Source organism: Bos indicus, chromosome 15 (genome assembly GCF_029378745.1).
Source record: "Bos indicus isolate NIAB-ARS_2022 breed Sahiwal x Tharparkar chromosome 15, NIAB-ARS_B.indTharparkar_mat_pri_1.0, whole genome shotgun sequence".
In the NCBI taxonomy this organism is placed as follows: Eukaryota; Metazoa; Chordata; class Mammalia; order Artiodactyla; family Bovidae; genus Bos; species Bos indicus.
This window is the reverse complement of record NC_091774.1, coordinates 47,830,449-47,854,707: the sequence shown is the minus strand read 5'-3', so window position 1 is coordinate 47,854,707 and position 24,259 is coordinate 47,830,449. Positions and strand designations below refer to the sequence as shown.

The following is a 24,259-nucleotide window of genomic DNA, read 5'->3' as shown; positions in this document are numbered from 1 at the left end:
GTTTGTTGTGATCCACACAATCAAAGGCTTTGGTGTAGTCAATAAAGCATAAGTAGATGTTTTTGTGGAATTCTCTTGCTTTCTTGATGACCCAACAGATGTTGGCAATTTGATTTCTCATTCCTTTGCCTTTTCTGCATAGCTGGTGGAAATGAAATGGTACAGCCACTTTGGAAGACATTTGGTAGTCTTATAAAATGAAATGCAGTATTACCATATAATCCATAAATCAGTCATGCTTGCTAATATTTACCCAAAGGAGTAGAAAACTATATTCATAGAAAAGCTTACATTCAGATGTTTACAGAAAGTTTATTCATAATTGCCAAATTTTGGAAACAACCAAGGTGTCCTTCAATGGATGAAAGATGCTGTGGTACATCTAAATAACAGATTATTGGCTAGCATTGAAAGAAGTGAGCTATTAGGCCATGAAAAAAACATGGGGGAAATTTAAATGCATATAACTAAGAGAAAGAAGCCAATATAAAATGGCTTCATACCGTATAGTTCCAACTATATGACATCCTGGAAAAGGTATGAAAACAGTAAGAAGGCCAGTGGTTTCCATAAGTTGAGGGCTCGGACAGGAGTGAACAGCACAGGAGCACAGAGGATTTTTAGGGCAGGGAAAGACCCTGTATGATACTGCAGTGGTGAATATATGTCATTATACAATTGTCCAAACTCATGAAGAATACCAGTACTAAGAGTGAATCTTACTGTAAACTTCACTCACTCTGGGTAATAATGATGTGTCAATATAGGTTCATCAGTGGTAGCAAATGTTATTAGTTTGGTGAGTGATGTTTAATGGAGGAGACTATGCCTATGTGGGGACAGAGGATATAAGAAAAATCTCTGTATCTTCCACTCAATTTTTTCATGAATCTAAAACTTCTCCAAAAAATATGCTTTACAAGGAACTAATGTATAACTCAGGGAACTATATTTTCAATATTTTGCAGTAACATATAAGGGAAGAGAATCTGAAAAAATTAGATATATTGATACATATCTATATAACTGAATCACCTTACTGTACACCTGAAACTAAGACAACATTGTAGATCAACTATACTTTTTTTTTATAATCGAATTTATTTTATTTTATTTTATTTTATTTTTTAATTTAATTTTATTTTTAAACTTTACATAATTGTATTAGTTTTGCCAAATATCAAAATGAATCCACCACAGGTATACATGTGCTCCCCATCCTGAACCCTCCTCCCTCCTCCCTCCCCATACCATCCCTCTGGGTCGTCCCAGTGCACTAGCCCCAAGCATCCAGTATCGTGCATTGAACCTGGACTGGCATCTTGTTTCATACATGATATTTTACATGTTTCAATGCCATTCGCCCAAATCTTCCCACCCTCTCCCTCTCCCACAGAGTCCATAATACTGTTCCATACATCAGCGTCACTTTTGCTGTCTCGTACACAGGGTTATTGTTATCATCTTTCTAAATTCCATGTATATGCGTTAGTATACTGTATTGGTGTTTTTCCTTCTGGCTTACTTCACTCTGTATAATAGGCTCCAGTTTCATCCACCTCATTAGAACTGATTCAAATGTATTCTTTTTAATGGCTGAGTAATACTCCATTGTGTATATGTACCACTGCTTTCTTATCCATTCATCTGCTGATGGACATCTAGGTTGCTTCCATGTCCTGGCTATTATAAACAGTGCTGCGATGAACATTGGGGTACACGTGTCTCTTTCCCTTCTGGTTTCCTCAGTGTGTATGCCCAGCAGTGGGATTGCTGGATCATAAGGCAGTTCTATTTCCAGTTTTTTAAGGAATCTCCACACTGTTCTCCATAGTGGCTGGACTAGTTTGCATTCCCACCAACAGTGTAAGAGGGTTCCCTTTCCTCCACACCCTCTCCAACATGTATTATTTGTAGATTTTTGGATCACAGCCATTCTGACTGGTGTGAAATGGTACCTCATAGTGGTCTTGATTTGCATTTCTCTGATAATGAGTGATGTGGAGCATCTTTTCATGTGTTTGTTAGCCATCTGTATGTCTTCTTTGGAGAAATGTCTATTTAGTTCTTTGGCCCATTTTTTGATTGGGTCACTTATTTTTCTGGAGTTGAGCTGGAGGAGTTGCTTGTATATTTTTGAGATTACTTGTTTGTCAGTTGCTTCATTTGCTATTATTTTCTCCCATTCTGAAGGCTGTCTTTTCACCTTGCTGATAGTTTCCTTTGATGTGCAGAAGCTTTTAAGGTTAATTAGGTCCCATTTGTTTATTTTTGCTTTTATTTCCAATATTCTGGGAGGTGGGTCATAGAGGATCCTGCTGTGATGTATGTCAGAGAGTGTTTTGTCTATGTTCTCCTCTAGGAGTTTTATAGTTTCTGGTCTTATGTTTAGATCTTTAATCCATTTTGAGTTTATTTTTGTGTATGGTGTTAGAAAGTGTTCTAGTTTCATTCTTTTACAAGTGGTTGACCAGTTTTCCCAGCACCACTTGTTAAAGAGATTGTCTTTAATCCATTGTATATTCTTGCCTCCTTTGTCAAAGATAAGTTGTCCATATGTGCGTGGATTTATCTCTGGGCTTTCTGTTTTGTTCCATTGATCTATATTTCTGTCTTTGTGCCAGTACCATACTGTCTTGATAACTGTGGCTTTGTAGTAGAGCCTGAAGTCAGGTAGGTTGATTCCTCCAGTTCCATTCTTCTTTCTCAAGATCGCTTTGGCTATTCAAGGTTTTTTGTATTTCCATACAAATTGTGAAATTATTTGTTCTAGCTCTGTGAAGAATACTGTTGGTAGCTTGATAGGGATTGCGTTGAATCTATAAATTGCTTTGGGTAGTATACTCATTTTCACTATATTGATTCTTCCAATCCATGAACATGGTATGTTTCTCCATCTATTAGTGTCCTCTTTGATTTCTTTCACCAGTGTTTTATAGTTTTCTATATATAGGTCTTTAGTTTCTTTAGGTAGATATATTCCTAAGTATTTTATTCTTTCCGTTGCAATGGTGAACGGAATTGTTTCCTTAATTTCTCTTTCTGTTTTCTCATTATTAGTGTATAGGAATGCAAGGGATTTCTGTGTGTTGATTTTATATCCTGCAACTTTACTATAGTCATTGATTAGTTCTAGTAATTTTCTGGTGGAGTCTTTAGGGTTTTCTATGTAGAGGATCCTGTCATCTGCAAACAGTGAGAGTTTTACTCCTTCTTTTCCAATTTGGATTCCTTTTATTTCTTTTTCTGCTCTGATTGCTGTGGCCAAAACTTCCAAAACTATGTTGAATAGTAATGGTGAAAGTGTTGTCTTGTTCCTGACTTTAGAGGAAATGCTTTCAATTTTTCACCATTGAGGATAATGTTTGCTGTGTGTTTGTCATATATAGCTTTTATTATGTTGAGGAATGTTCCTTCTATTCCTGCTTTCTGGAGAGTTTTTATCATAAATGGGTGTTGAATTTTGTCAAAGGCTTTCTCTGCATCTATTGAGATAATCATATGGTTTTTATTTTTCAATTTGTTAACATGGTGTATTACATTGATTGATTTGTGGATATTGAAGAATCCTTGCATCCCTGGGATAAAGCCCACTTGGTCATGGTGTATGATCTTTTTAATGTGTTGCTGGATTCTGGTTGCTAGAATTTTGTTAAGGATTTTTGCATCTATGTTCATCAGTGATATTGGCCTGAAGTTTTCTTTTTTTGTGGCATCTTTGTCAGGTTTTGGTATTAGGGTGATGGTGGCCTCATAGAATGAGTTTGGAAGTTTACCTTCCTCTGCAATTTTCTGGAAGAGTTTGAGCAGGATAGGTGTTAGCTCTTCTCTAAATTTTTGGTAGAATTCAGCTGTGAAGCCATCTGGACCTGGGCTTTTTTTTGCTGGAAGATTTTTGATTACAGTTTCAATTTCCATGCTTGTGATGGGTCTGTTAAGATTTTCTATTTCTTCCTGGTCGAGTTTTGGAAAGTTGTACTTTTCTAAGAATTTGTCCATTTCTTCCACTTTGTCCATTTTATTGGCATATAATTGTTGATAGTAGTCTCTTATGATCCTTTGTATTTCTGTGTTGTCTGTTGTGATCTCTCCATTTTCATTTCTAATTTTATTGATTTGATTTTTCTTCTTTTGTTTCTTGATGAGTCTGGCTAATGGTTTGTCAATTTTATTTATCCTTTCAAAGAACCAGCTTTTGGTTTTGCTGATTTTTGCTATGGTCTCCTTTGTTTCTTTTGCATTTATTTCTGCTCTAATTTTTAAGATTTCTTTCCTTCTACTAACCCTGGGGTTCTTCATTTCTTCCTTTTCTAGTTGCTTTAGGTGTAGAGTTAGGTTATTTATTTGACTTTTTTCTTGTTTCTTGAGGTGTGCCTGTATTGCTATGAACTTTCCCCTTAGGACTGCTTTTACCATGTCCCACAGGTTTTGGGTTGTTGTGTTTTCATTTTCATTCGTTTCTATGCAAATTTTGATTTCTTTTTTGATTTCTTCTGTGATTTATTGGTTATTCAGCAGCGTGTTGTTCAGCCTCCACATGTTGGAATTTTTAATAGTTTTTCTTCTGTAATTGAGATCTAATCTTACTGCATTGTGGTCAGAAAAAATGCTTGGAATGATTTCTATTTTTTTGAATTTACCAAGGCTAGCTTTATGGCCCAGGATGTGATCTATCCTGGAGAAGGTTCCATGTGCGCTTGAGAAAAAGGTGAAATTCATTGTTTCGGGATGAAATGTCCTATAGATATCAATTAGGTCTAACTGGTGTATTGTATCATTTAAAGTTTGTGTTTCCTTGTTAATTTTCTGTTTAGTTGATCTATCCATAGGTGTGAGTGGGGTATTAAAGTCTCCCACTATTATTGTGTTATTGTTAATTTCTCCTTTCATACTTGTTAGCATTTGTCTTACATATTGTGGTGCTCCCGTGTTGGGTGCATATATATTTATAATTGTTATATCTTCTTCTTGGATTGATCCTTTGTGTAGATCAACTATACTTTAAATTAAACAAATAATAGACTACTAAAAATACAGTTCTTGTGTTATTATTTTCACTTGTTAAAATATAGTAAGCAATTCTTTGGAATATTATTACCAGTTGCTTTTCTTTTCTCCAATTAGATAGGAAAAGTTTTATTTTTATTTCTTCTGGATTATTTATTTATTTATGTTTTAGAAAATACTATAAAAGGTGACAACAAATATGCATAGTAAAGTCTAGTCTCCAGGCACAACCAGTAAGGATTTAAAGATCAAATTGATGATCTAGAATAGGATGTTGTACCAGAACTTTCCAAATACCTACAAAGATACATATTAACACATTAAATATTAACCCTCTAAGTATGTTCAGTGGATACATTTATATTTATAATTATTTATTTACATTTAAATATTTTTGGATCATAATATTAATTATATATATATATATACATTTTAGGAAATATATCCAGTGTCTAGTAATATTTATGATGACTGTATTTATGAAAATGGAATTATTCATTGTGCTTTAGTTAGTGCTCATTAATTTTGCACCATCTTGTGTTCTTATTTTTAGTTCATCTCTTGATTAACCAAAGTATGTGAAATAGGTATTGTAAAACTCATGAAGTATTGTATATTAAAAGGTTGTTTTCCCTTATGCCATTATGTTAGAAAATTAAAATCTTGTAGGTTCAACAGCTTGTTTTCAGTTTGAAGCTCTTACAGATAAAGCTTTTATGAATATCTGTGTGTAGCCATTTTTTTTGGTAAAAATTTTTTTTCTTTAATTTCTTTTGGGTAAACACCTCGGAGTATATTGTTTGGGTCATATAATAAGCATGTGTTAAACAGTATTTTTAAAACTACAAAGCTGTTTTCCAAAGTCTTCCATTTTACATCAAGGTAGCAGGGGCTTCCCGGGTGGCACTAGTGGTAAAGAACCCACCTGCCAATGCAAGAGACATAAGAGACTTTGGTTTGATCCCTGGGTCTAGAAGATCCCCTGCAGGAGGATGTGGCCATCTACTCCAGTACTCTTGCCTGGAGAATCACCGTGGACAGAGGAGCTTGGCGGGCTGCAGTCCGTGGGATCGCAAAAAGTCAGAAATGACTGAGCGATTTAGCACACATGCACAGCAATATATGAGAGTTCTGGTTGCTTCACATCCTTGCTAATATTTGGTATAGCCAGTCTTTTTAATTTTAACAATTTTGATTATAAACGTATCTTGTGTGGCTTCAATTTGCATTTCCCTAATGACCAGTGGTAGTGAGCACGTTTTCATTTGCTTATTGAACATTCGTGTTCTTTTAATGAAATAGTTATTAAAACTTTATCTTCATTTTTAAAATTGAGCTGTCTTTTTATTATCAGCCTGAAAAAGTTCTTCATACAGCCTGCATGCAAATCCATTGTCTGATGTATATGTTGCAAGTATTTTCTCTTAGTCTGGAGCTTGCATTTTTAATTTTCTTAGTAGTATATTGTGAAAAAAATTATATCTATATATATTTTATAAAGTCCATACAGTCAGAAAGGGACTTTTGGAAGTCAGATGAGCAATGAAATTTTAGCACAGACCCATCTCACACTGGCCCACTATGTCTCTGAAACTCTTTTGTGGTTTTTTCCAGAATCCATAATTGGAATAGATATACTTAGCAGCTGGCAGAACTTCTTCAAGGAAGGTCAGTCTTTTGTTCTATCTAGGCCTTCAATTGATTCAATGATGTCCATCCATACTTTGGAAATCCCAGATTTCTCTATGCAAACAGTAAGGTTTAAAAGATTCTCAGTAAATATGTGCCCTCGGCTTGGGTAAAACTATGGGCTTCCCAGGTGGCAAGGTGGTAAAAAATCTGCCTGCCAATGCAGGAGATGCAGGAGACACATGTTTGGTCCCTGCATTGGAAAAATCCCCTGGAGAAGGAAATGGCAACCTTCTTCGGTATTCTTGCCTGGAAAAGCCTGTGGACAGAGGAGCCTTGTGAGCTAATATTAAACATAGGGTTGCAAAGAGTCAGACATGACTGAGCACACATACACAAGTTGTCTGAACATTTTCTGGTGATTCACAGAAAAGATGAAGTTCATTATATACAACTGGTTAAGCATCCCAGGAGTTGTGCTTAAACATTTTCAATTTATTTTTCTTTTAATTTTTTTTAAATTTAAATTTATTTATTTTAATTGGAGGCTAATTACTTTATAATATTGTATTGGTTCTGCCACACATCAACATGAATCTGCCACGGGTGTACATGTGTTCCCCATCCTGAACCCCGCTCCCATCTCCCTCCCCATATCATCCCTCTGGGTCATCCCAGTGCACCAGCCCCAAGCATCCTGTATCGAACCTCAACTGGCAATTCATTTCTTATATGATATTATACATGTTTCAATGTCATTCCCCCAAATCATCCCACCCTCTCCCTCTCCCACAGAGTTCAAAAGACTGTTCTATACATCTTTGTCTCTTTTGCTGTCTCTCATACAGGGTTATCATTACCATCTTTCTAAATTCCATATATATGTGTTAGTATACTGTATTGGTGTTTTTCTTTCTGGCTTACTTCACTCTGTATAATAGGCTCCAGTTTCATCCACCTCCTTAGAACTGATTCAAATGTATTCTTTTTAATGGCTGAGTAATACTCCATTGTGTATATGTACCACTGCTTTCTTATCCATTCGTCTGCTGATGGGCATCTAGGTTGCTTCCATGTCCTGGTTATTATAAACAGTGCTGCAATGAACATTGGGGTACATGTGTCTCTTTCAATTCTGGTTTCCTCGGTGTGTATGCCCAGCAGTGGGATTGCTGGCTTATAAGGCAGTTCTATTTCCAGTTTTTTAGGAATCTCCACACTGTTCTCCATAGTGGCTGTACTAGTTTGCATTCCCACCAACAGTGTAAGAGGGTTCCCTTTTCTCCACACCCTCTCCAGCATTTATTGCTTGTAGACTTTTGGATCGCAGCCATTCTGACTGGCATGAAATGGTACCTCATTGTGGTTTTGATTTGCATTTCTCTGATAATGAGTGATGTTGAGCATCTTTTTATGTGTTTGTTAGCCATCTGTATGTCTTCTTTGGAGAAATGTCTATTTAGTTCTTTGGCCCATTTTTCAATTGGGTCGTTTATTTTTCTGAAATTCAGCTGCAGGAGTTGCTTGTATATTTTTGAGATTAGTTGTTTGTCAGTTGCTTCATTTGCTATTATTTTCTCCCATTCTGAAGGCTGTCTTTTCACCTTGCTTATAGTTTCCTTTGTTGTGCAGAAGCTTTTGATTGTAATTAGGGTTAGGGTTAGGGTTAGCATGTTTGCCTGCTATATCTGTTTATTTCTATGTTTATTTACCTTGATCTTAATTACAGCCTAAAATGAGTGTATCCTGTAAAGTCTTATAAGCCCTTTGAGTTGTTTTACTTCTGTGTAATTGCCTCAGTTGCTATTACAAAGCATGAAATTGAATAAAAAATTATATCTATGTTGTTTGTTGATTTTTTTTCTACCTTATGATTATGTTTTCATGGGAACCAACTCTACCATGGAAGCAAAAAGGTCTGTGTTCAGATTCTTTGATTAGTTTTCCTGGAACTCATATCTTGCAGCATTGTCTAGTTAGACCCATTACAGCTAAGACAGTTCTTGGCAGTACAGTACTCCTCTATCATATAATCAGTGAATTCTGTATAAAGAGACTATTTAATACTACTTGAGTTGCATTAAGACTTAATTCTCAAAAGCTGATTTTAATATCTGTTACAGAAATAAATTACACCTAACTATTTAACAATAAAACTTAAATTTTGTCTAGGGACTAATAATTGCTCTGTAAATTTATCTCCAATTTGATACTGCATATAAATAAGGAGAAGACAATGGCAACCCACTCCAGTGTTCTTGCCTGGAGAATCCCAGGGACAGGGGAGCCTGGTGGGCTGCCATCTATGGGGTCGCACAGAGTCGGACATGACTGAAGCGACTTAGCAGCATAAATAAGGAAATACTGATAGCTTACAGTGAACGATGTCAGATTCATGATCTCCAAAGAAGATTTAGCTTCAGGACCAGGAACCAAGTTTGATCACTCAAGAGCTTTTGTGTATCAGAGTTTTATTAAAGGTAGAAAAGGGATGAGAAAGCTTCTGACATAGACATCAGAAGGGGGAAGGAGAATGCCCCCCTCGTTAGTGTTAGCAAGGGAGTTATATACTTTTTAATTAGTTATTACAATAAATCAAAAGAATGTCTCAAGGCTACTAAGATCTTACTAGACCCACTCCCATAATTTACATTTTAAGATAACAGGATTAGCCAGAAGGTTTTCAGGAAGGAGAAACTGTCTTCAAGCCAGATACATTGTTGTTATATAATCCTTAATACAGAGTTTAAACTGAGCTCTTTTTGTGTAATCAGCAGTTCTGGGCTTAAAGAAAAAACATTTTATGTGACTAAGACTAAGGGATGTAGAGGGAAAAAAAAAAGTTTGTCCTTTCCTCCTCCTTGAGAATTCCAGAACCCTATGTCCTCCTTGAGAGCCCCAGACTCCTTTCTCCTCCTCGGGAACCCTGGACTTCTTATCAACCTGCCTAGGAATTAACTGTCTCAATATGATGTTTAATATCATATTCTGTAAAGCATATTCTCCATAAAATCTTAAGGACACGTTAATTTTAAAGGATGGAAAAGAAAATTATTTTAAGGCTCTTTTCAAACAAATGTTCAGAGTCAAGCTTTTTTAAAATGACATATTGTCACCACCTGATTTCGGATCTGCTTGGTTCTCACCCCATAAATAATGGGATTAAGGGCAGGGGGGATGACCACATATAAATTAGCCAGGAGGATGTGGATATAACGTGGAATATTGTGTCCAAATCGATGAGTCATAAAAGAGAAAAAGGCTGGAGTGAAGAAAGCTAAAATGACACACACATGGGAACCACAGGTATTAAGAGCTTTGAGTCTGGCCTCCTGGGATGGGAGTCTGAAGACAGCATGTAGAATCTTCACATAGGATATAGCAATCAAAACAACATCCAAAAGTATCATAGAAATAAGGATTAATCCAAACAATATATTGACCTTTATGCTGACACAGGCCAAACGGGCAATGCCCATGTGCTCACAGTAGGTGTGGGGTATAGTATTATGTCCACAGAATGAAAGCCTTAGAAGGAGGGATATAAGTGGAAAAACAAAAACCAAATTTTTCAACATTCCTATTTCCACAATAATACAGGTATTTCTGTTGCTGAGGATTGTGTTATATCGAAGAGGGTGGCAAATGGCAACGTAGCGATCAAAAGCCATGGCTACAAGCATGAATGTTTCAAAGCCTGTAAACAGATGTATGAAGAACATTTGAGTTAAGCATCCCCCAAAGGAAATCACACCGAGGTTAAACCAGAAGATGCCTAGCATTTTGGGAATAGTGGCTGTGGACAGGCCCAGGTCTGTGAGAGCCAAGATGGCCAAAAAATAGAACATGGGCTGGTGAAGACTGTGTTCAGTCTGGATGACAAAGAGGATGGTAACATTACCAAGGAGGGCAATCAGATACACTATACCAAACGGAAAGCCAAGCCAGACTTGCATATTTTCCAGTCCTGGAATTCCCAACAACAGGAAAGATGAGGGGTGAATCCATGAGTTATTGACTGGAGACATATTGGCAAAGGCTTTTGATCGTCACGCTCCACTCATTTGAAGGAATATTTTGTTCTATATCAGGCTTCCCAATGCCTCAATATTGCTAATACTGCGGAAGAACGATAAGATATAAGTATGTACACTTTCTCTAGAAATATAGAAGAAAGAGCACGTTATTCCACAGACTTCTCTTCCTCTCATTTACTTTCCTTGTTATGTATGGCACGTGAAGGAGATCAATATTTGGCAAAACTAATACAATATTGTAAAGTTTAAAAATAAAATAAAATTAAAAAAAAAAAGAAATGAATGGATATTGAGACATTAGACAAGATCATCTAAATTAGTTTTAGTGAGAAATTAAACCAAGTCAGTTAATATAAGATTCTATACTAGGCTCTAACTTTTTGAAATGTTAATTATAAATTGAGAGAAGATACACACATTCTAAGAAGATACACATATCCCACTGATAAATGATTACAATTTGTGAGCATTGGTATTATTACAGATTTCAGAAGCAGCCTTTAAAACCATTTGCTTAACTAGAAATATTACTCTAACATATGCCCTTGGGGGTTTCCAGTTGAAATCAATGAGCTCTTCCCCCCAGTACTTAATATGACATATATTTCTTTCTCAACATGCTATGAAAGTAGCACAGACATAGGTACACTACCAGGTGTAAAATAGATAGCTGGTGGGAAGCTGCTGTACAGCACAGGGAGCTCAGCTTCATCCACTGTGATGACCTAGAGGAGTGAGATGGAGAGGCTCAAAAGGGAGGGGATATATGTATACATTACAGTTGATTCATGTTATACAGCAGAAACTAAATAATGTTGTAAAGCAATTATATTGCAATTTAAAAGTTATTACAAAAAATCTAAGCATATATATTTTTTGCTTCTAAATTTGTGTTATTTCTTACTTTTGTCATCAATGTATGAAGACATGTGCTTTATTCTTTGAAATAGAACCTTACCTTATAAGGTCACTGACTTCACAAAATTCAATGCTACAAAATTAATTTTAGATATAAAACCATCTCTCTTTTAGCGAGGTTGACTCAAGTTTAAAGCTCTGACAATGCTTCAGGCTCCCCATTTTTCCCTATTTTCTTGTACCAACAACCTGGGCTTACTTCATTTCTAAAATACCTATATCATTATTATATTGTCATTGTTATAAGAAGGAAGAGAATAATTCTAAAATAATAACATCATACAAGTATTTAAAATTATTTATCTCAATCTCACAGGGAAATTTCAAATAAATTATATTACTTGGTATTCAGACATGGGGAAACAAGACTGATTCTGGTTCCTGAGTAAGTGGATTCTTTTTTTTTTTTTTTAACTGGAGGCTAATTACTTTAAAATATTGTAGTGGTTTTTGCCATACATTGACATGAATCAGCCATGGATGTACATGTGTTCCACATCCTGAACCCCCATCTCACCTCCCATCCCTCAGGGTCATCCCATTGCACCAGTCTTGAGCACCCTGTCTCATGCATCAAACCTGGACTGGCGATCTGTTTCACATATGGTAATATACATGTTTCAATGCTATTCTCTCAAATCATCCCACCCTTGCCTTCTCCCACAGAGTCCAAAAGTCTGTTCTTTACTGTGTCTCTTTTGCTGTCTCGCATATTGGGTCATTGTTACCACCTTTCTAAATTCCATATATATCCATTAATATACTGTATTGGTGTTTTTCTTTCTGACTTACTTCACTCTATAATAGGCTCCAGTTTCATCCACTTTATTAGAACTGATTCAAATGCATTCTTTTTAATAGCTGAGTAATATTCCATTGTGTGTATGTACCACAACTTTCTTATTCATTCATCTGCCAATGGTCATCCACATTGCTTCCATGTCCTAACTATTGTAAACAGTGCTGTGATGAACATTGGGGTACAAGTGTCTCTTTCAATTCTGGTTTCCTTGGAATTCCTGGGTCATACGGCAGTTCTATTTCCAGTTTTTTAAGGAATCTCCACGTTGTTCATGGTGGCTGTACTCAAATGCAAACTTGAGTTTGCATTCCCACCAACAGTGTAAGAAGGTCCCTTTTCTCTGCACCCTCTCCAGCATTTATTGTTTGTAGACTTTTTGATAGCAACCATTCTGATCAGCGTGAGATGGTACCTCATTGTGATTTCTTTTGGTCTGAATCTCAGGTGCAGGTCTTCATCCTCAAAACAAAACTGCTTTGTTCCAGTCACCCAGCTCTCTGACCTTCTGGTATTCCCAGCGTTCTGCCCAAATGTGCTTATTTTAGAACTAAGTAGTCAGTTCTTCATTCTTTTTCTTGTGCTACATTAACTTTGTGGCTAGCAATCTCCAGTTTCTTCCAATTACTCTTCCTTGTTCTATACTACCTCTTGCAAATTTTAACATAATTGGTCTAAATACACATTTCTAAAGAAGAGGGAACCAAATATGAGTGTGTTCTTAATTATAATCCGTGAAGGACAGATTCTCTTCTCTCTTTGAAGAGAATGAAATAGTATTAATAATAAGAGACTTGATCTTTTCTTTGAAGCTAAGGAAGTTAGGGGACATCACAGTACACTGTTCCCTTAAGATTTTAGGAAATCTATGTAGAAGATTCTAAGAATAAAAGAAGCACGATACTTCAGGAGAAAAGATAGGAAGCTAAAGTCTCTAAAAATCTAAATATATCTGTTGTAAGGTATATACATCAAGGCTGATATGAGGAAGAGAAAGAAGAACCAGCATCATCCTCCCATTAATCTCCCAGGTCTTTTAGTTACTCATGCTCAGAAAGGCTTCATGGAACTCAGTGTTGACTTGTTATATTTCTCTCCCAAGACCCTGTAATTCTACTCCATAGCTCTCTGTATGGCTATTTAATCAATGTCTGAGTTCCCATGTAATTGTAAGCTTCAGGCAGATTTGCATCAAGGGCTAGGAAGTGGTTTTGTTCATCATTATTTCTCTAGCACAGGATTTGGTGGATAGCTGTGACTCAAAACATTTCTTTTACAAAAAGACTGAATGAGTAGGTAATTATTAATTTTGACTCCTGGTCAAAAGTCTTCATGTTAGAAGAATGGTAACAGATATCACACAGTATATCTGGCAGTTAAGGATGGAGAAATGAAAAAGAAAACCATAATGCTCAAAAAAGGGTGCTCTGAGTACATAAGGAAGAGAACTCTGATCAGAAGCTTTCCTGACAAGGAAGCTATCAATGGGCCCGTGATGTAATAAAAAGAAAATGCAAGGAGGACATTCTAGAGAGAATTTTATAAAAGCAGGTGATCACGACAATCAAAAATAGAAAGTAAAATGTAACTGGTAGATTTGTTCATGCATAACTTGTTCTCTCATGGGACCTCCTGACTATTTGGATATTCAAATACATCAGTAAAACATCAATAATATAGTTTCATAGTGGTACATTTTCAAAAATCAGAGTTAATCAGTCTTTTGCAATCTCAACTTGTTTTCAGCATAAAGTCATTATTTATTCTATATTAGAGTGCCCAAATAGAATTGTACAAGGGGAAAAGGGGTGATGCCAAAGACTTGTGAGATCTTAAATCAAAACCTCCTGAATAAGGCAATTTAGGAGGCCCCTATGTAGGATAGAAATAAATTAAAAGTGGGTTCATTTCGATATTTGGCAAAACCAATACAATATTGTAAAGTTTAAAAATAAAATAAAATTAAGACGTAAAAAATAAATAAATAAAATAAAAAGTAGAGACATTACTTTGCCAAGAAAAAAAAAATAGGGGTGAAATTGTGGCAAAACAGCCTCATCCTGCATGTCACCTTTCCAAAAGATTCTTATTCACTCTAAAAGATCTTTATTCCTATATACAATGAACAACAAAAGCTCAATAACAGTGCTAAAACCAGAAAGATGTTCAATCAGGTATTCTGAAGTCCTGGATAAAGGAGTATCTGTCTATAAGATCAAAATTGTTCTTTTGCACAACACTGAGCCAGCCTAGCTCAGAAGCAACTGTTATATATCAGATATATTTCAACTCAAATGAGATTCACTTTCCCATTCTATAACAAATAGAACAGGTGGATAGCTAAATAAATAAATAAATCCGTGTTCATAATTTGGGAAAGAGAATATCATCTTACTTTTTCCAAATTTGACTCTAATACATTTTTTAACTTTAATTGGAGGATAATTACTTTACAATATTGTGATGGTTTTGCATACATCAACATGAATTGGCCATAGGCACACATGTGGCCCCTTCCTCCCGAAGCCCCCTCCCAGGTTCCTCCCCACTCCATCCCTTCAGGTTGTCATGGAACACCAGCTTTGGGTGCCCTGCGTGATAGGTTAAACTCCCACCAGCTATCTATTTTAATAAGGTAATGTATATGTTTCAATGCTACTCTCTCAAATCATCCCAGCCTCTCCTCCCACTAAGTTCAAAAGTGTGTTCTTTATGTCTGTGTGTATGTACAGGGCAGCAAAGGAGACTCTAATATTTTTTTAAGTAATAAATAGACTGGAAGAACAAGTAATGGTTGAGTTCTACAAATAGCTACTTTTACAGCAAAGAAGAGATGTGATTTTAAAAACTGATTATTTTTCAACTGTTATGTGTTTTTGTGTGCTCGGTTGCTCAGTCGTGTCCAATTCTTTGTGATCCACTGGACTGTAGCCCACCAGGCTCATGGGATTTTCCAGGCAAGAATACTGGCGTGGTTTGTCATTTCCTTCTCCAGGGGATCTTCCCAGCCCAGGGATTGAACCCATGTCTCTTGCATCTACTGCATTGGCAAGCAGATTCTTTACCACTAGCACCACCTGCTAGTGTTGTGTGTTTTATATATAGCTTATATATTTAATGCTAAAGTAAAAAGTGAAAGTGGTTCAGTCATGTCTGATCCTTTGCAACCCCATGTACTATACACTCCGTGGAATTCTTCAGGCCAGAATAATGGAGTGTGTGGGTAGTCATTCCCTTCTCCCCGGGATCTTCCCAACCCAGGGATTGAACCCATGTCTCCCGCATTGCAGGTGGATTCTTTACCAGCTGAGTCACCAGGTAAGTCCATTTAACACTAATCTTGCTTGATAGTATGGAAGACTAAATCAAGAATGAATATATTTGTAAACAAGGAGTCTTATATGTATAAATCAGCATGGAAATTTCATTGTATGCTTTTAAGAAACTACAAACTATTTGCAATCTGAAAGTAATTAAACATATTGAGGCTCTTTATCATGTGTTGGTTTGATTTGAAAAAAATTTTAGAATGTCTATTTTTGGATATTAAATACAAAATAATATTCCAAAATAACCTGTAGCATGACAAAGTTCAGTAGAATTAAACTAAAAGAGAAAATTAGAAATGGGAGGGATGGAGAAAGAGATACAGAAAGAAACAAAGAAGGCAGAATATGTAAAGGAAAGGGACAGAAAAGATTGAAAAGGAGGAGAGAGAATTTAGCAATATCATAACAAGTTGCTTAGTTGACTGTTTAGCTTTTTCTTTTTCTTCCTCTTTTCATGAAAATTAGAGATACTTGTACAAAAAAGTAATAAAACACTAAAATACACAGAATTACCTACAATTCTATCAATTAGAAATAAGAATGTAAAATATTTTGGTTTATCTCCTCCAAATTAATTTCATATGTAAAGTTAGTGAGGGGGTTAAATCAAGAGATTCAAGTCCAAACTTTCCTAATCTATATGTTCAAATGTGTATAGCCATAGCTAAGCCTGTACCAACTTACCAGCTTCAGGAATAGCCAACATTTAAAAAAAAAAATGTACAATCCAGACTAATAAATGCGCTAAGCATGTCTCAGCACTGTAACTGTGGTCCAAAGAGAAAAGCTTACTGGGATGGAAAATTTTCTCCCGGACTGAGAGTAGCTACCCTTCTGAGGCTCCACAGTATGAAAGCATCAAAGAAAGTGAACTCACAAGTTCTTACCACAGGTTCAAAGGCATAAAAAAGGACATGGGCAAAGGAAGCCTTTGGGACTTTCAAGTTTCTCCCTGTAGGTTCCAAATTTCCAAGTATTTCTAATTCTCTAAGAACCCAACAGTTCTAATTATTCCCTTGCCATCAGTCCTATAAGAATAATACCTGAAGCAACCTATGATTTTTCTATCTGGTCCCCCAAGGCTGTTATATTCTCTAATTATTGTACCACTTTTTTTCCAGCAAATATCTTTGCCTTGATCTAGAAGTCAAGTAGCCATTGAATACTTATTTAAAATTAAGAATGTGTAGACTTCTCTGTGGTCCAGTGGTTGACTCCATGCTTCCACTGTAAGGGGTATGGGTTCCATGCCTGGTTAGGGAACTAAAATCCCTCATGCCACATGGCCAAAAAAAGATTAAGTGTGTGGTCATATATGTTTTAATCTGTAAATCTTTTCCCCATGAGGCCTATATTCTGGTTGCATAGACAATACTAACCACGAGATGTTGTTGTTTAGTTGCTAAATTGTGTCTGACTCTTTTGCAACCCCATGGATTGTAACCTGTCTGGCTTCTCTGTCCATGAGATTTTCCAGGCAAAAATACTGGAGTATGTTGCTATTTCCTTCTCCAGGGGATCTTCCCTACCCAGGGATTGAATCCTTTGTATCCTGTTGTGCAGGCAGATTCTTTCTCCCTGAACTACCAGGGAAGCCCCATTAACAACTTATAAATGTGCAAATAATTAAGTTGTACAGTGTTAACTTTAGAGCTACAGAAACTCAGAGAACTTGTATGTTTTCTATGCTTTCTAACCTAATTTCCTTTAGAAAGGGCTTAGAAGGTGGCACAACAAAAACTACAAAGGAAAACATAAACTTACATTACTTGTGGACATCACAGAAGGATTATGCACTGTGTCTAGCCTGGATAAGTACAGAATTATGAAGCTGACTCTCTTCAGAGACAGAATAAAGCAGTTCTAACAGTTGTCATTGGCTCACTGGACTGGCACCAATATCTTGACCATGACAATACCCACTTAACATAAACAACTTTTCAAGATATGAACATCAGACAAAATCACTCTATGTTTGTGATGATGGAGTGAACTGGGGTGCAAAGGAAAGTTTCCTGAGATACTGCCAAATAGTTTTCTAAAATGATTTTACCAATTTACCATCTCACTAGCAATGTTTGAGGATTCTAGTTGCACATATTTGGTACTTTGGTGGTTTAGTTGCTAAGCCGTGTCCGACTCTTGCGATCCTTTCACTTTACCCATTATGGTCAGTATATAGTGGAATTGCTTAGTGATTTTATATGTATTTCTTTTGTGACTAAGAAAACAGTGCATCTTTTCATGCTCACTAGAAATTTGGACATCTTCCTTTGCAAAAGCCCCATACAAACCCTTTGCTAAGTTTTCTAGGTGGTAGTGTTCCATTTTCTTATTTTGTCTATTCTCCCTATTATTTATTTGATAAAATATATATATTTGATATGCTTTATTTGATAAAAGATGTTCTTAACTTTAAAAATATATTTCTCATATTGTTAGCACATATATGTGTATGTATTGTGTCTTTATAATCCATTCTTATTGGAAAGTTATTTGTCCAGAAGTTGTATGGTTTATCCTTTCAAGTTTACATATACAATTCATTTGGGAAGGATTTTTTTGTATAATGTGAGATAAACATCAAAATTCACTGTTCCTTTCTATGACTCTCCAATTTATCCAATATCTTTTATTAAAAATATCACCTTTTGTTACTGTACTACAATGTTATCTCTCCTATAATTCGTGCAAACGTGTATCTGTGGGTGTTTCTGAACTCTCTATTCAGTTTCATTGGACTGGTTTTCTATACTTGCACCAAAACAATACTCTCCAAATTACTGTGCTTTATTATAGGTCATCACTACTACAGCTTTAGAACAGGTCTTGTTGTTTTTCCGTATGTCTTCCAATATAGTTCTTCAGAAAGAAAATTGGCTATTCTTGGACACTTTTCATGAATGTGATACTATTCAAGATAGTCTAGATAATACTTAGATAATACTCACTCCATCCCAAATTTCAGTGTATTAAGAAATAAAAGGTTTAATTCTTATTCCTACTACATGACTAATACAACCTTTGGGAGTGGGGAGGGGCTGTATTGTAGTCACTCAGGGAGTTATTCTGACAAAGGTCAGAATTTTATGACATGACATCTGAACAAAAGCCTTCAGTGAACACAGAGGTGGGAGAGAGAAAATGAAAAATTACATAATTAGTCTTAAATATTTCACTAAGAATTGACAAAGATCAGTTCTACAAATATTTTGCCATTGCAAGTCCCATGGCCAAGTCTAACTGCAAGAAGTTTTACACACATAAACCCTACATGTTCCTGGAAGAAAAAGAAAAGTTGGAAATGTCGGTAAGCACCAGGAATGCCTAACTTAAATGTGTCAAAAAATATTTTTTAATTTTCACCCTTTCACTACTGAAAAACAAATTGGCTAGCTATATGTTCTTCCTCAAAAGTCTTTGAGAGGTTTTTCTTACTGTGATGATTTTATCCAAAGGCCCAATTTGCTACAGATAATGTTCTAAAATTTTTTTATATATTTATTTACATCTAATATGATAATATTATTTTTGCTTGTTAATGTGAGCTCCTCTGACATCTATTTGGATGACTAAAACTTTCTTGCCTGTCTAGAATCAGAAGGTTCTGAATATATAGGCTGCTGCTGTTAAGTCGCTTCAGTCGTGTCCAACTCTGTGCGACCCCATAGACGGCAGCCCACCAGGCTCTCCCGTCCCTGGGAGTCTCCAGGCAAGAACATTGGAGTGGGTTGACATTTCCTTCTCCAATGCATGAAAGTGAAAAGTGAAAGTGAAGTCGCTCAGTTGTGTCCGACTCTTAGCAACACCATGGACTGCAGCTTACCAGGCTCCTCTGCCCATGGGATTTTCCAGGCAAGAGTACTGGAGTGGGTTGCCATTGCCTTCTCCGGAATATATAGGCTAGCTTGACTCAATTTATCTGATACCTCTTTATTAATTTGCCTGAGTATGATCTTTTGGTTTGTTAAATTTTCTAAGTACAAAAGATTTAGCAGTGGCTATGCTTATTTAACTTATATGCAGAGTACATCATGAAAAACGCTGGACTGGAAGAAGCACAAGCTGGAATCAACATTGCCGGGAGAAATATCAATAACCTCAGATATGCAGACGACACCACCCTTATGGCAGAAAGTGAAGAGGAACTAAAAAGCCTCCTGATGAAAGTGAGAGTGGAGAGTGAAAAAGTTAGCTTAAAGCTCAACATTCAGAAAATAAAGATCATGGCATCCAGTCCCATCGCTTCATGGGAAATAGATGGGGAAACACTGGAAACAGTGTCAGACTTTATTTTTCTGGGCTTCAAAATCACTGCAGATGGTGACTGCAGCCATGAAATTAAAAGACACTTACTCTTTGGAAGGAAAATTATGTCCAACCTAGATAGCATATTCAAAAGCAGAGACATTACTTTGCCAACAAAGGTTCATCTAGTCAAGGCTATAGTTTTTCCTGTGGTCATGTATGGATGTGAGAGTTGGACTGTGAAGAAGGCTGAGCACTGAAGAATTGATGCTTTTGAACTGTGGTGTTGGAGAAGACTCTTGAGAGTCCCTTGGACTGCAAGGAGATCCAACCAGTTCATTCTGAAGGAGATGAGCCCTGGGATTTCTTTGGAAGGAATGATGCTAAAGCTGAAACTCCAATACTTTGGCCACCTCATGGAAAGAGTTGACTCATTGGAAAAGACTCTGATGCTGGGAGGGATTGGGAGCAATAGGAGAAGGGGATGACAGAGGATGAGATGGCTGGATGGCATCACTGACTTGATGGACGTGAGTCTGGGTGAACTCCGGGAGTTGGTGATGGACAGGGAGGTCTGGCGTGCTGCGATTCATGGGGTCACAAAGAGTCGGACATGACTGAGAGACTGAACTGAACTGAATGGACCTATGTTATCCTGTTTACAACATTTTTGTTAAATTAGCTTTAAGATTTAGAAGACAATATCTATTTTTTTAATTTATCTATGATGGTTTCTGGTCATGCAGTAAAATGTCCATGCTTATAAGCTGATGAAGAATCAAAAGTAAAAATTTCTGAAGTAACTGAAGTATAAGAGATAACTGTGGAAGACCCTCTTGAATGCAATTTCAAATGACACCTCCTTTATGGACTAAGTCAATAATTTTTTGTATGATTATTCTAGAAAGTGGAAAAAGCCAAATATACTTCTAGCTTTGCTTGGTATTCTTCAATATATTGGTGCAATATTTGTAATATTTATTGGATATTATTGCAAATTTTCTAAAAGTCTCCTCCCAAAATAAAGTAATATACAATCCTATAACAGAATGTTCTTAGCCTTAATAGCGTAACTTTCCTACCATGGGATTCTCAGGATGTAAGACTCTCCTTTCCATCTGCATATCACCAAATAGCCACATACAACTTAGCATGTGTTGAAGTTCATAAATATTTATTTCAGTTCAGTTCAGTCACTCAGTCGTGTCCAACTCTTTACAACCCCATGAACCACAGCACACCAGGTCTCCCTGTCCATCACCAACTCCAGGAGTTTACCCAAATTCATGTCCATTGAGTTGGTGATGCCATCCAACAATCTCATTCTCTGTCATTGACTTCTCCTCTTGCCTTCAATCTTTCCCAACATCAGGGTCTTTTCTGAAGAGCTGAATAAGTCAGCTCTTCGCATCAGATGGCCAAAATATTGGAGTTTTAGCTTTAGCATCATTCCTTCCAAAGAAATCCCAGGGCTGATCTCCTTCAGAATGGACTGGTCGGATCTCCTTGCAGTCCAAGGGACTCTCAAGAGTCTTCTCCAACACCACAGTTCAAAAGCATCAATTCTGTGCTCAGCTTTCTTTATAGTCCAACTCTCACATCCATACATGACTACTGGAAAAACCATAGCCTTGACTAGATGGACATTTGTTGGCAAAGTAATGTCTCTGCTTTTTATTATGCTGTCTAGGTTGGTCATAACCTTACTTCCAAGGAGTAAGCGTCTTTTAATTTCATAGTGCTGCTGCTACTGCTGCTAAGTCACTTCAGTTGTGTCCAACTCTGTGCAATCCCATGAATTGCAGCACGCCAGGCCTCCCTGTCCATCACCAACTCCGGAGTTCACTCAAATTTACGTCCATCGAGTCAGTGATGCCATCCAGCCATCTCATCCTCTGTCGTCCCCTTTTCCTCCTGCCCCCAATCCCTCCCAGAATCAGTCTTTTCCAATGAATCAACTCTTCGCATGAGGTGGCCAAAGTACTGGAGTTTCAGCTTTAGCATCATTCCTTCCAAAGAAATCCCAGGGCTGATCTCCTTCAGAATGGACTGGTTGGATCTCCTTGCAGTCCATGGGACTCTCAAGAGTCTTCTCCAACACCACAGTTCAAAAGCATCAACTCTTTGGTGCTCAGCTTTCTTCACAGTCCAACTCTCACATCCATACATGACTACTGGAAAAACCATAGCCTTGACTAGGCGGACCATGACAGAATTTCCTATTTCATTTCTAACGCATGGTTTCTCATGTTTCCCTAGAGTGAAAATCATGATCATAATTTGTTGTGGAGAATTTTATGACCCATCATTTACTCATATAAAAATGCAAATTTTAAAAGTAACCATATCATAGAACTCACATAGGAAATATGTGTATTAATACAAGTAAATTTTCTAGAACAATACATACTAAGGATTCCAAATAATATCATTGTTATTATTTCTAAAATCCTGCTACCGATTTTATTCTATTGCTTTCACATTTCCTCTGGTGATCCAGAAACTACTATAATTTTAAAGCTACCTTCCCTAGCAATCTACATTCCAATAACAACTGAATTTTCAGATGAATCTTTAACTACTCATTTGAAAACGTTCAAATAGAGTAACTATGTCACAGGGCTATCTTGATCAATCTAACTATAAACAGGTTTCAAAAGATATAATCCTTACAGATGATTATATTATCATCATAAACTCAGTATTATTCTTAAACTAAAAGAATTATGGACAAAGGAATGTCATTACTGTTAATAATCACTGTTAAGGCTCCCTGCCCTCTATCTTTTTAGACAATAACCCCCTTCTAATAAGCATATGGATAAAATATGAACTGTTAAACATTCTAAGGCTACTAATGGTTAACCTTTTTTTTTTTTTTTTCAAAAAAAAGTTCTTCAAAACTTGTTCCCTAATTTGCTTAGTCCTGATTCCATAGATTACAGGATTGAGGGCTGGTGGAACAATCACATATAGATTGGCTAAGAGGATATGGATAAATTGAGGAGTGTTGTGGCCAAAACGGTGTGTTAAGAAAGAGAAAAATGCTGGTGTGAAAAAGGTTAAGATAACACCAATGTGGGAGCCACAGGTATTGAGAGCTTTGAACCGGGCTTCCCAGGAAGGCAGGTGGAAGACAGTATAGAGGATCCTGATATAGGAAAGAATGATAAGAAGTACATCCAATAATAAGATAGCCATATCCCCAAGACCAAATAATATGTTGACTTTGATGCTAGCACAGGCCAGACGGGCAATGCCCATGTGCTCACAGTAGGTATGAGGGATGATATGGTGCCCACAGAAGGGTAGTCTCAGGAGGAGAAATACCAGTGGAGCCACCATGTTCAGGCTCCGCAGAATAGCAATGCCTGCAATAACGCCAATGATTTTCCTGGTGAGAATCATGGTGTACTGAAGGGGTTTACAAATGGCGATGTACCGGTCAAAGGCCATGGCCACCAACACAATGCTCTCCATGGCAGTGAAGAAGTGGATAAAGAACATCTGGGAAAGGCAGCTTCCAAAGGATATATCTTTGAGGCTGAACCAGAAGATGCCCAGCATTTTGGGAATGGTGGCCGTGGACAAACCCAGGTCAACGGAGTCCAATATGGCCAAGAAGTAGTACATGGGCTGGTGGAGACTATGCTCAGTCCGGATCACAAATAGGACAGCAGCGTTCCCCAGGAGTGCAACAAGATACACAAAGAAAAAGGGAAATCCAATCCAGATGTGCATGTCTTCTAGCCCGGGGATGCCCAACAAAAGGAATGAAGAAGGATGGAACTGGGTGTCATTAGGCATAGACATTTTTTCTGCCACAATTATTCTGCCCCATCATTCCTGCCACAATTTGTCTGTTGTCCATATCAGAAACAATTGTTGGCTTCCAGTCAGTGATCCCTCCTCCATGTCTCCATTTTTTCAGACTCCTGTTAAGATGCAAAAGAACATTTTAATCATCCTTTGTTTCTATTAAAAAAAATAAGATAAATAATTTTTGTCAGCAATACTGATTACATACTTCAAAATTGCTAACAGACTGAATGTTCTCATCACAAAAAAAAAGTCTATGTGATGTGAGGGGAGTGATAGCTAAAGCTATGGCAGTAGTCATATTGTGATATACAAATGTATCAAATCAACACTGTATACCTTGAACATAACGCAACACTATGTATCAATTATATCAAATTTTTGAAAAAAGAAACAAGGTTAAGTACACTCCCATTCCTTATTTTTTGCTAGCCTCTCCTGAGCATCGTATGGCACCAGGAATAGAAATTACC

The 24,259-nt window shown here is 36.8% G+C and overlaps 2 protein-coding genes across 2 annotated transcripts; both read right to left on the bottom strand.

The window, feature by feature from the left end:
- Positions 1-9,722: 9,722 nt before the first annotated feature.
- On the bottom strand, positions 9,723-10,664 carry LOC109569336 (olfactory receptor 52E8-like). Its single transcript, XM_019974674.2, has one exon. It carries the CDS (start codon positions 10,662-10,664, stop codon positions 9,723-9,725), a length of 942 nt encoding a protein of 313 aa, XP_019830233.2.
- Positions 10,665-22,730: 12,066 nt separating this feature from the next.
- LOC109568872 (olfactory receptor 52E8) lies at positions 22,731-23,780 on the bottom strand. Its single transcript, XM_019974242.2, has one exon. It carries the CDS (start codon positions 23,778-23,780, stop codon positions 22,731-22,733), a length of 1,050 nt encoding a protein of 349 aa, XP_019829801.2.
- Positions 23,781-24,259: the final 479 nt, after the last annotated feature.

Coding starts and splice junctions, on each gene's coding strand:
- LOC109569336 (XM_019974674.2), bottom strand. CDS start 10,664: ATGTCTCCAGTCAATAACTCATGGATTCACCCCTCATCTTTCCTGTTG.
- LOC109568872 (XM_019974242.2), bottom strand. CDS start 23,780: ATGTCTATGCCTAATGACACCCAGTTCCATCCTTCTTCATTCCTTTTG.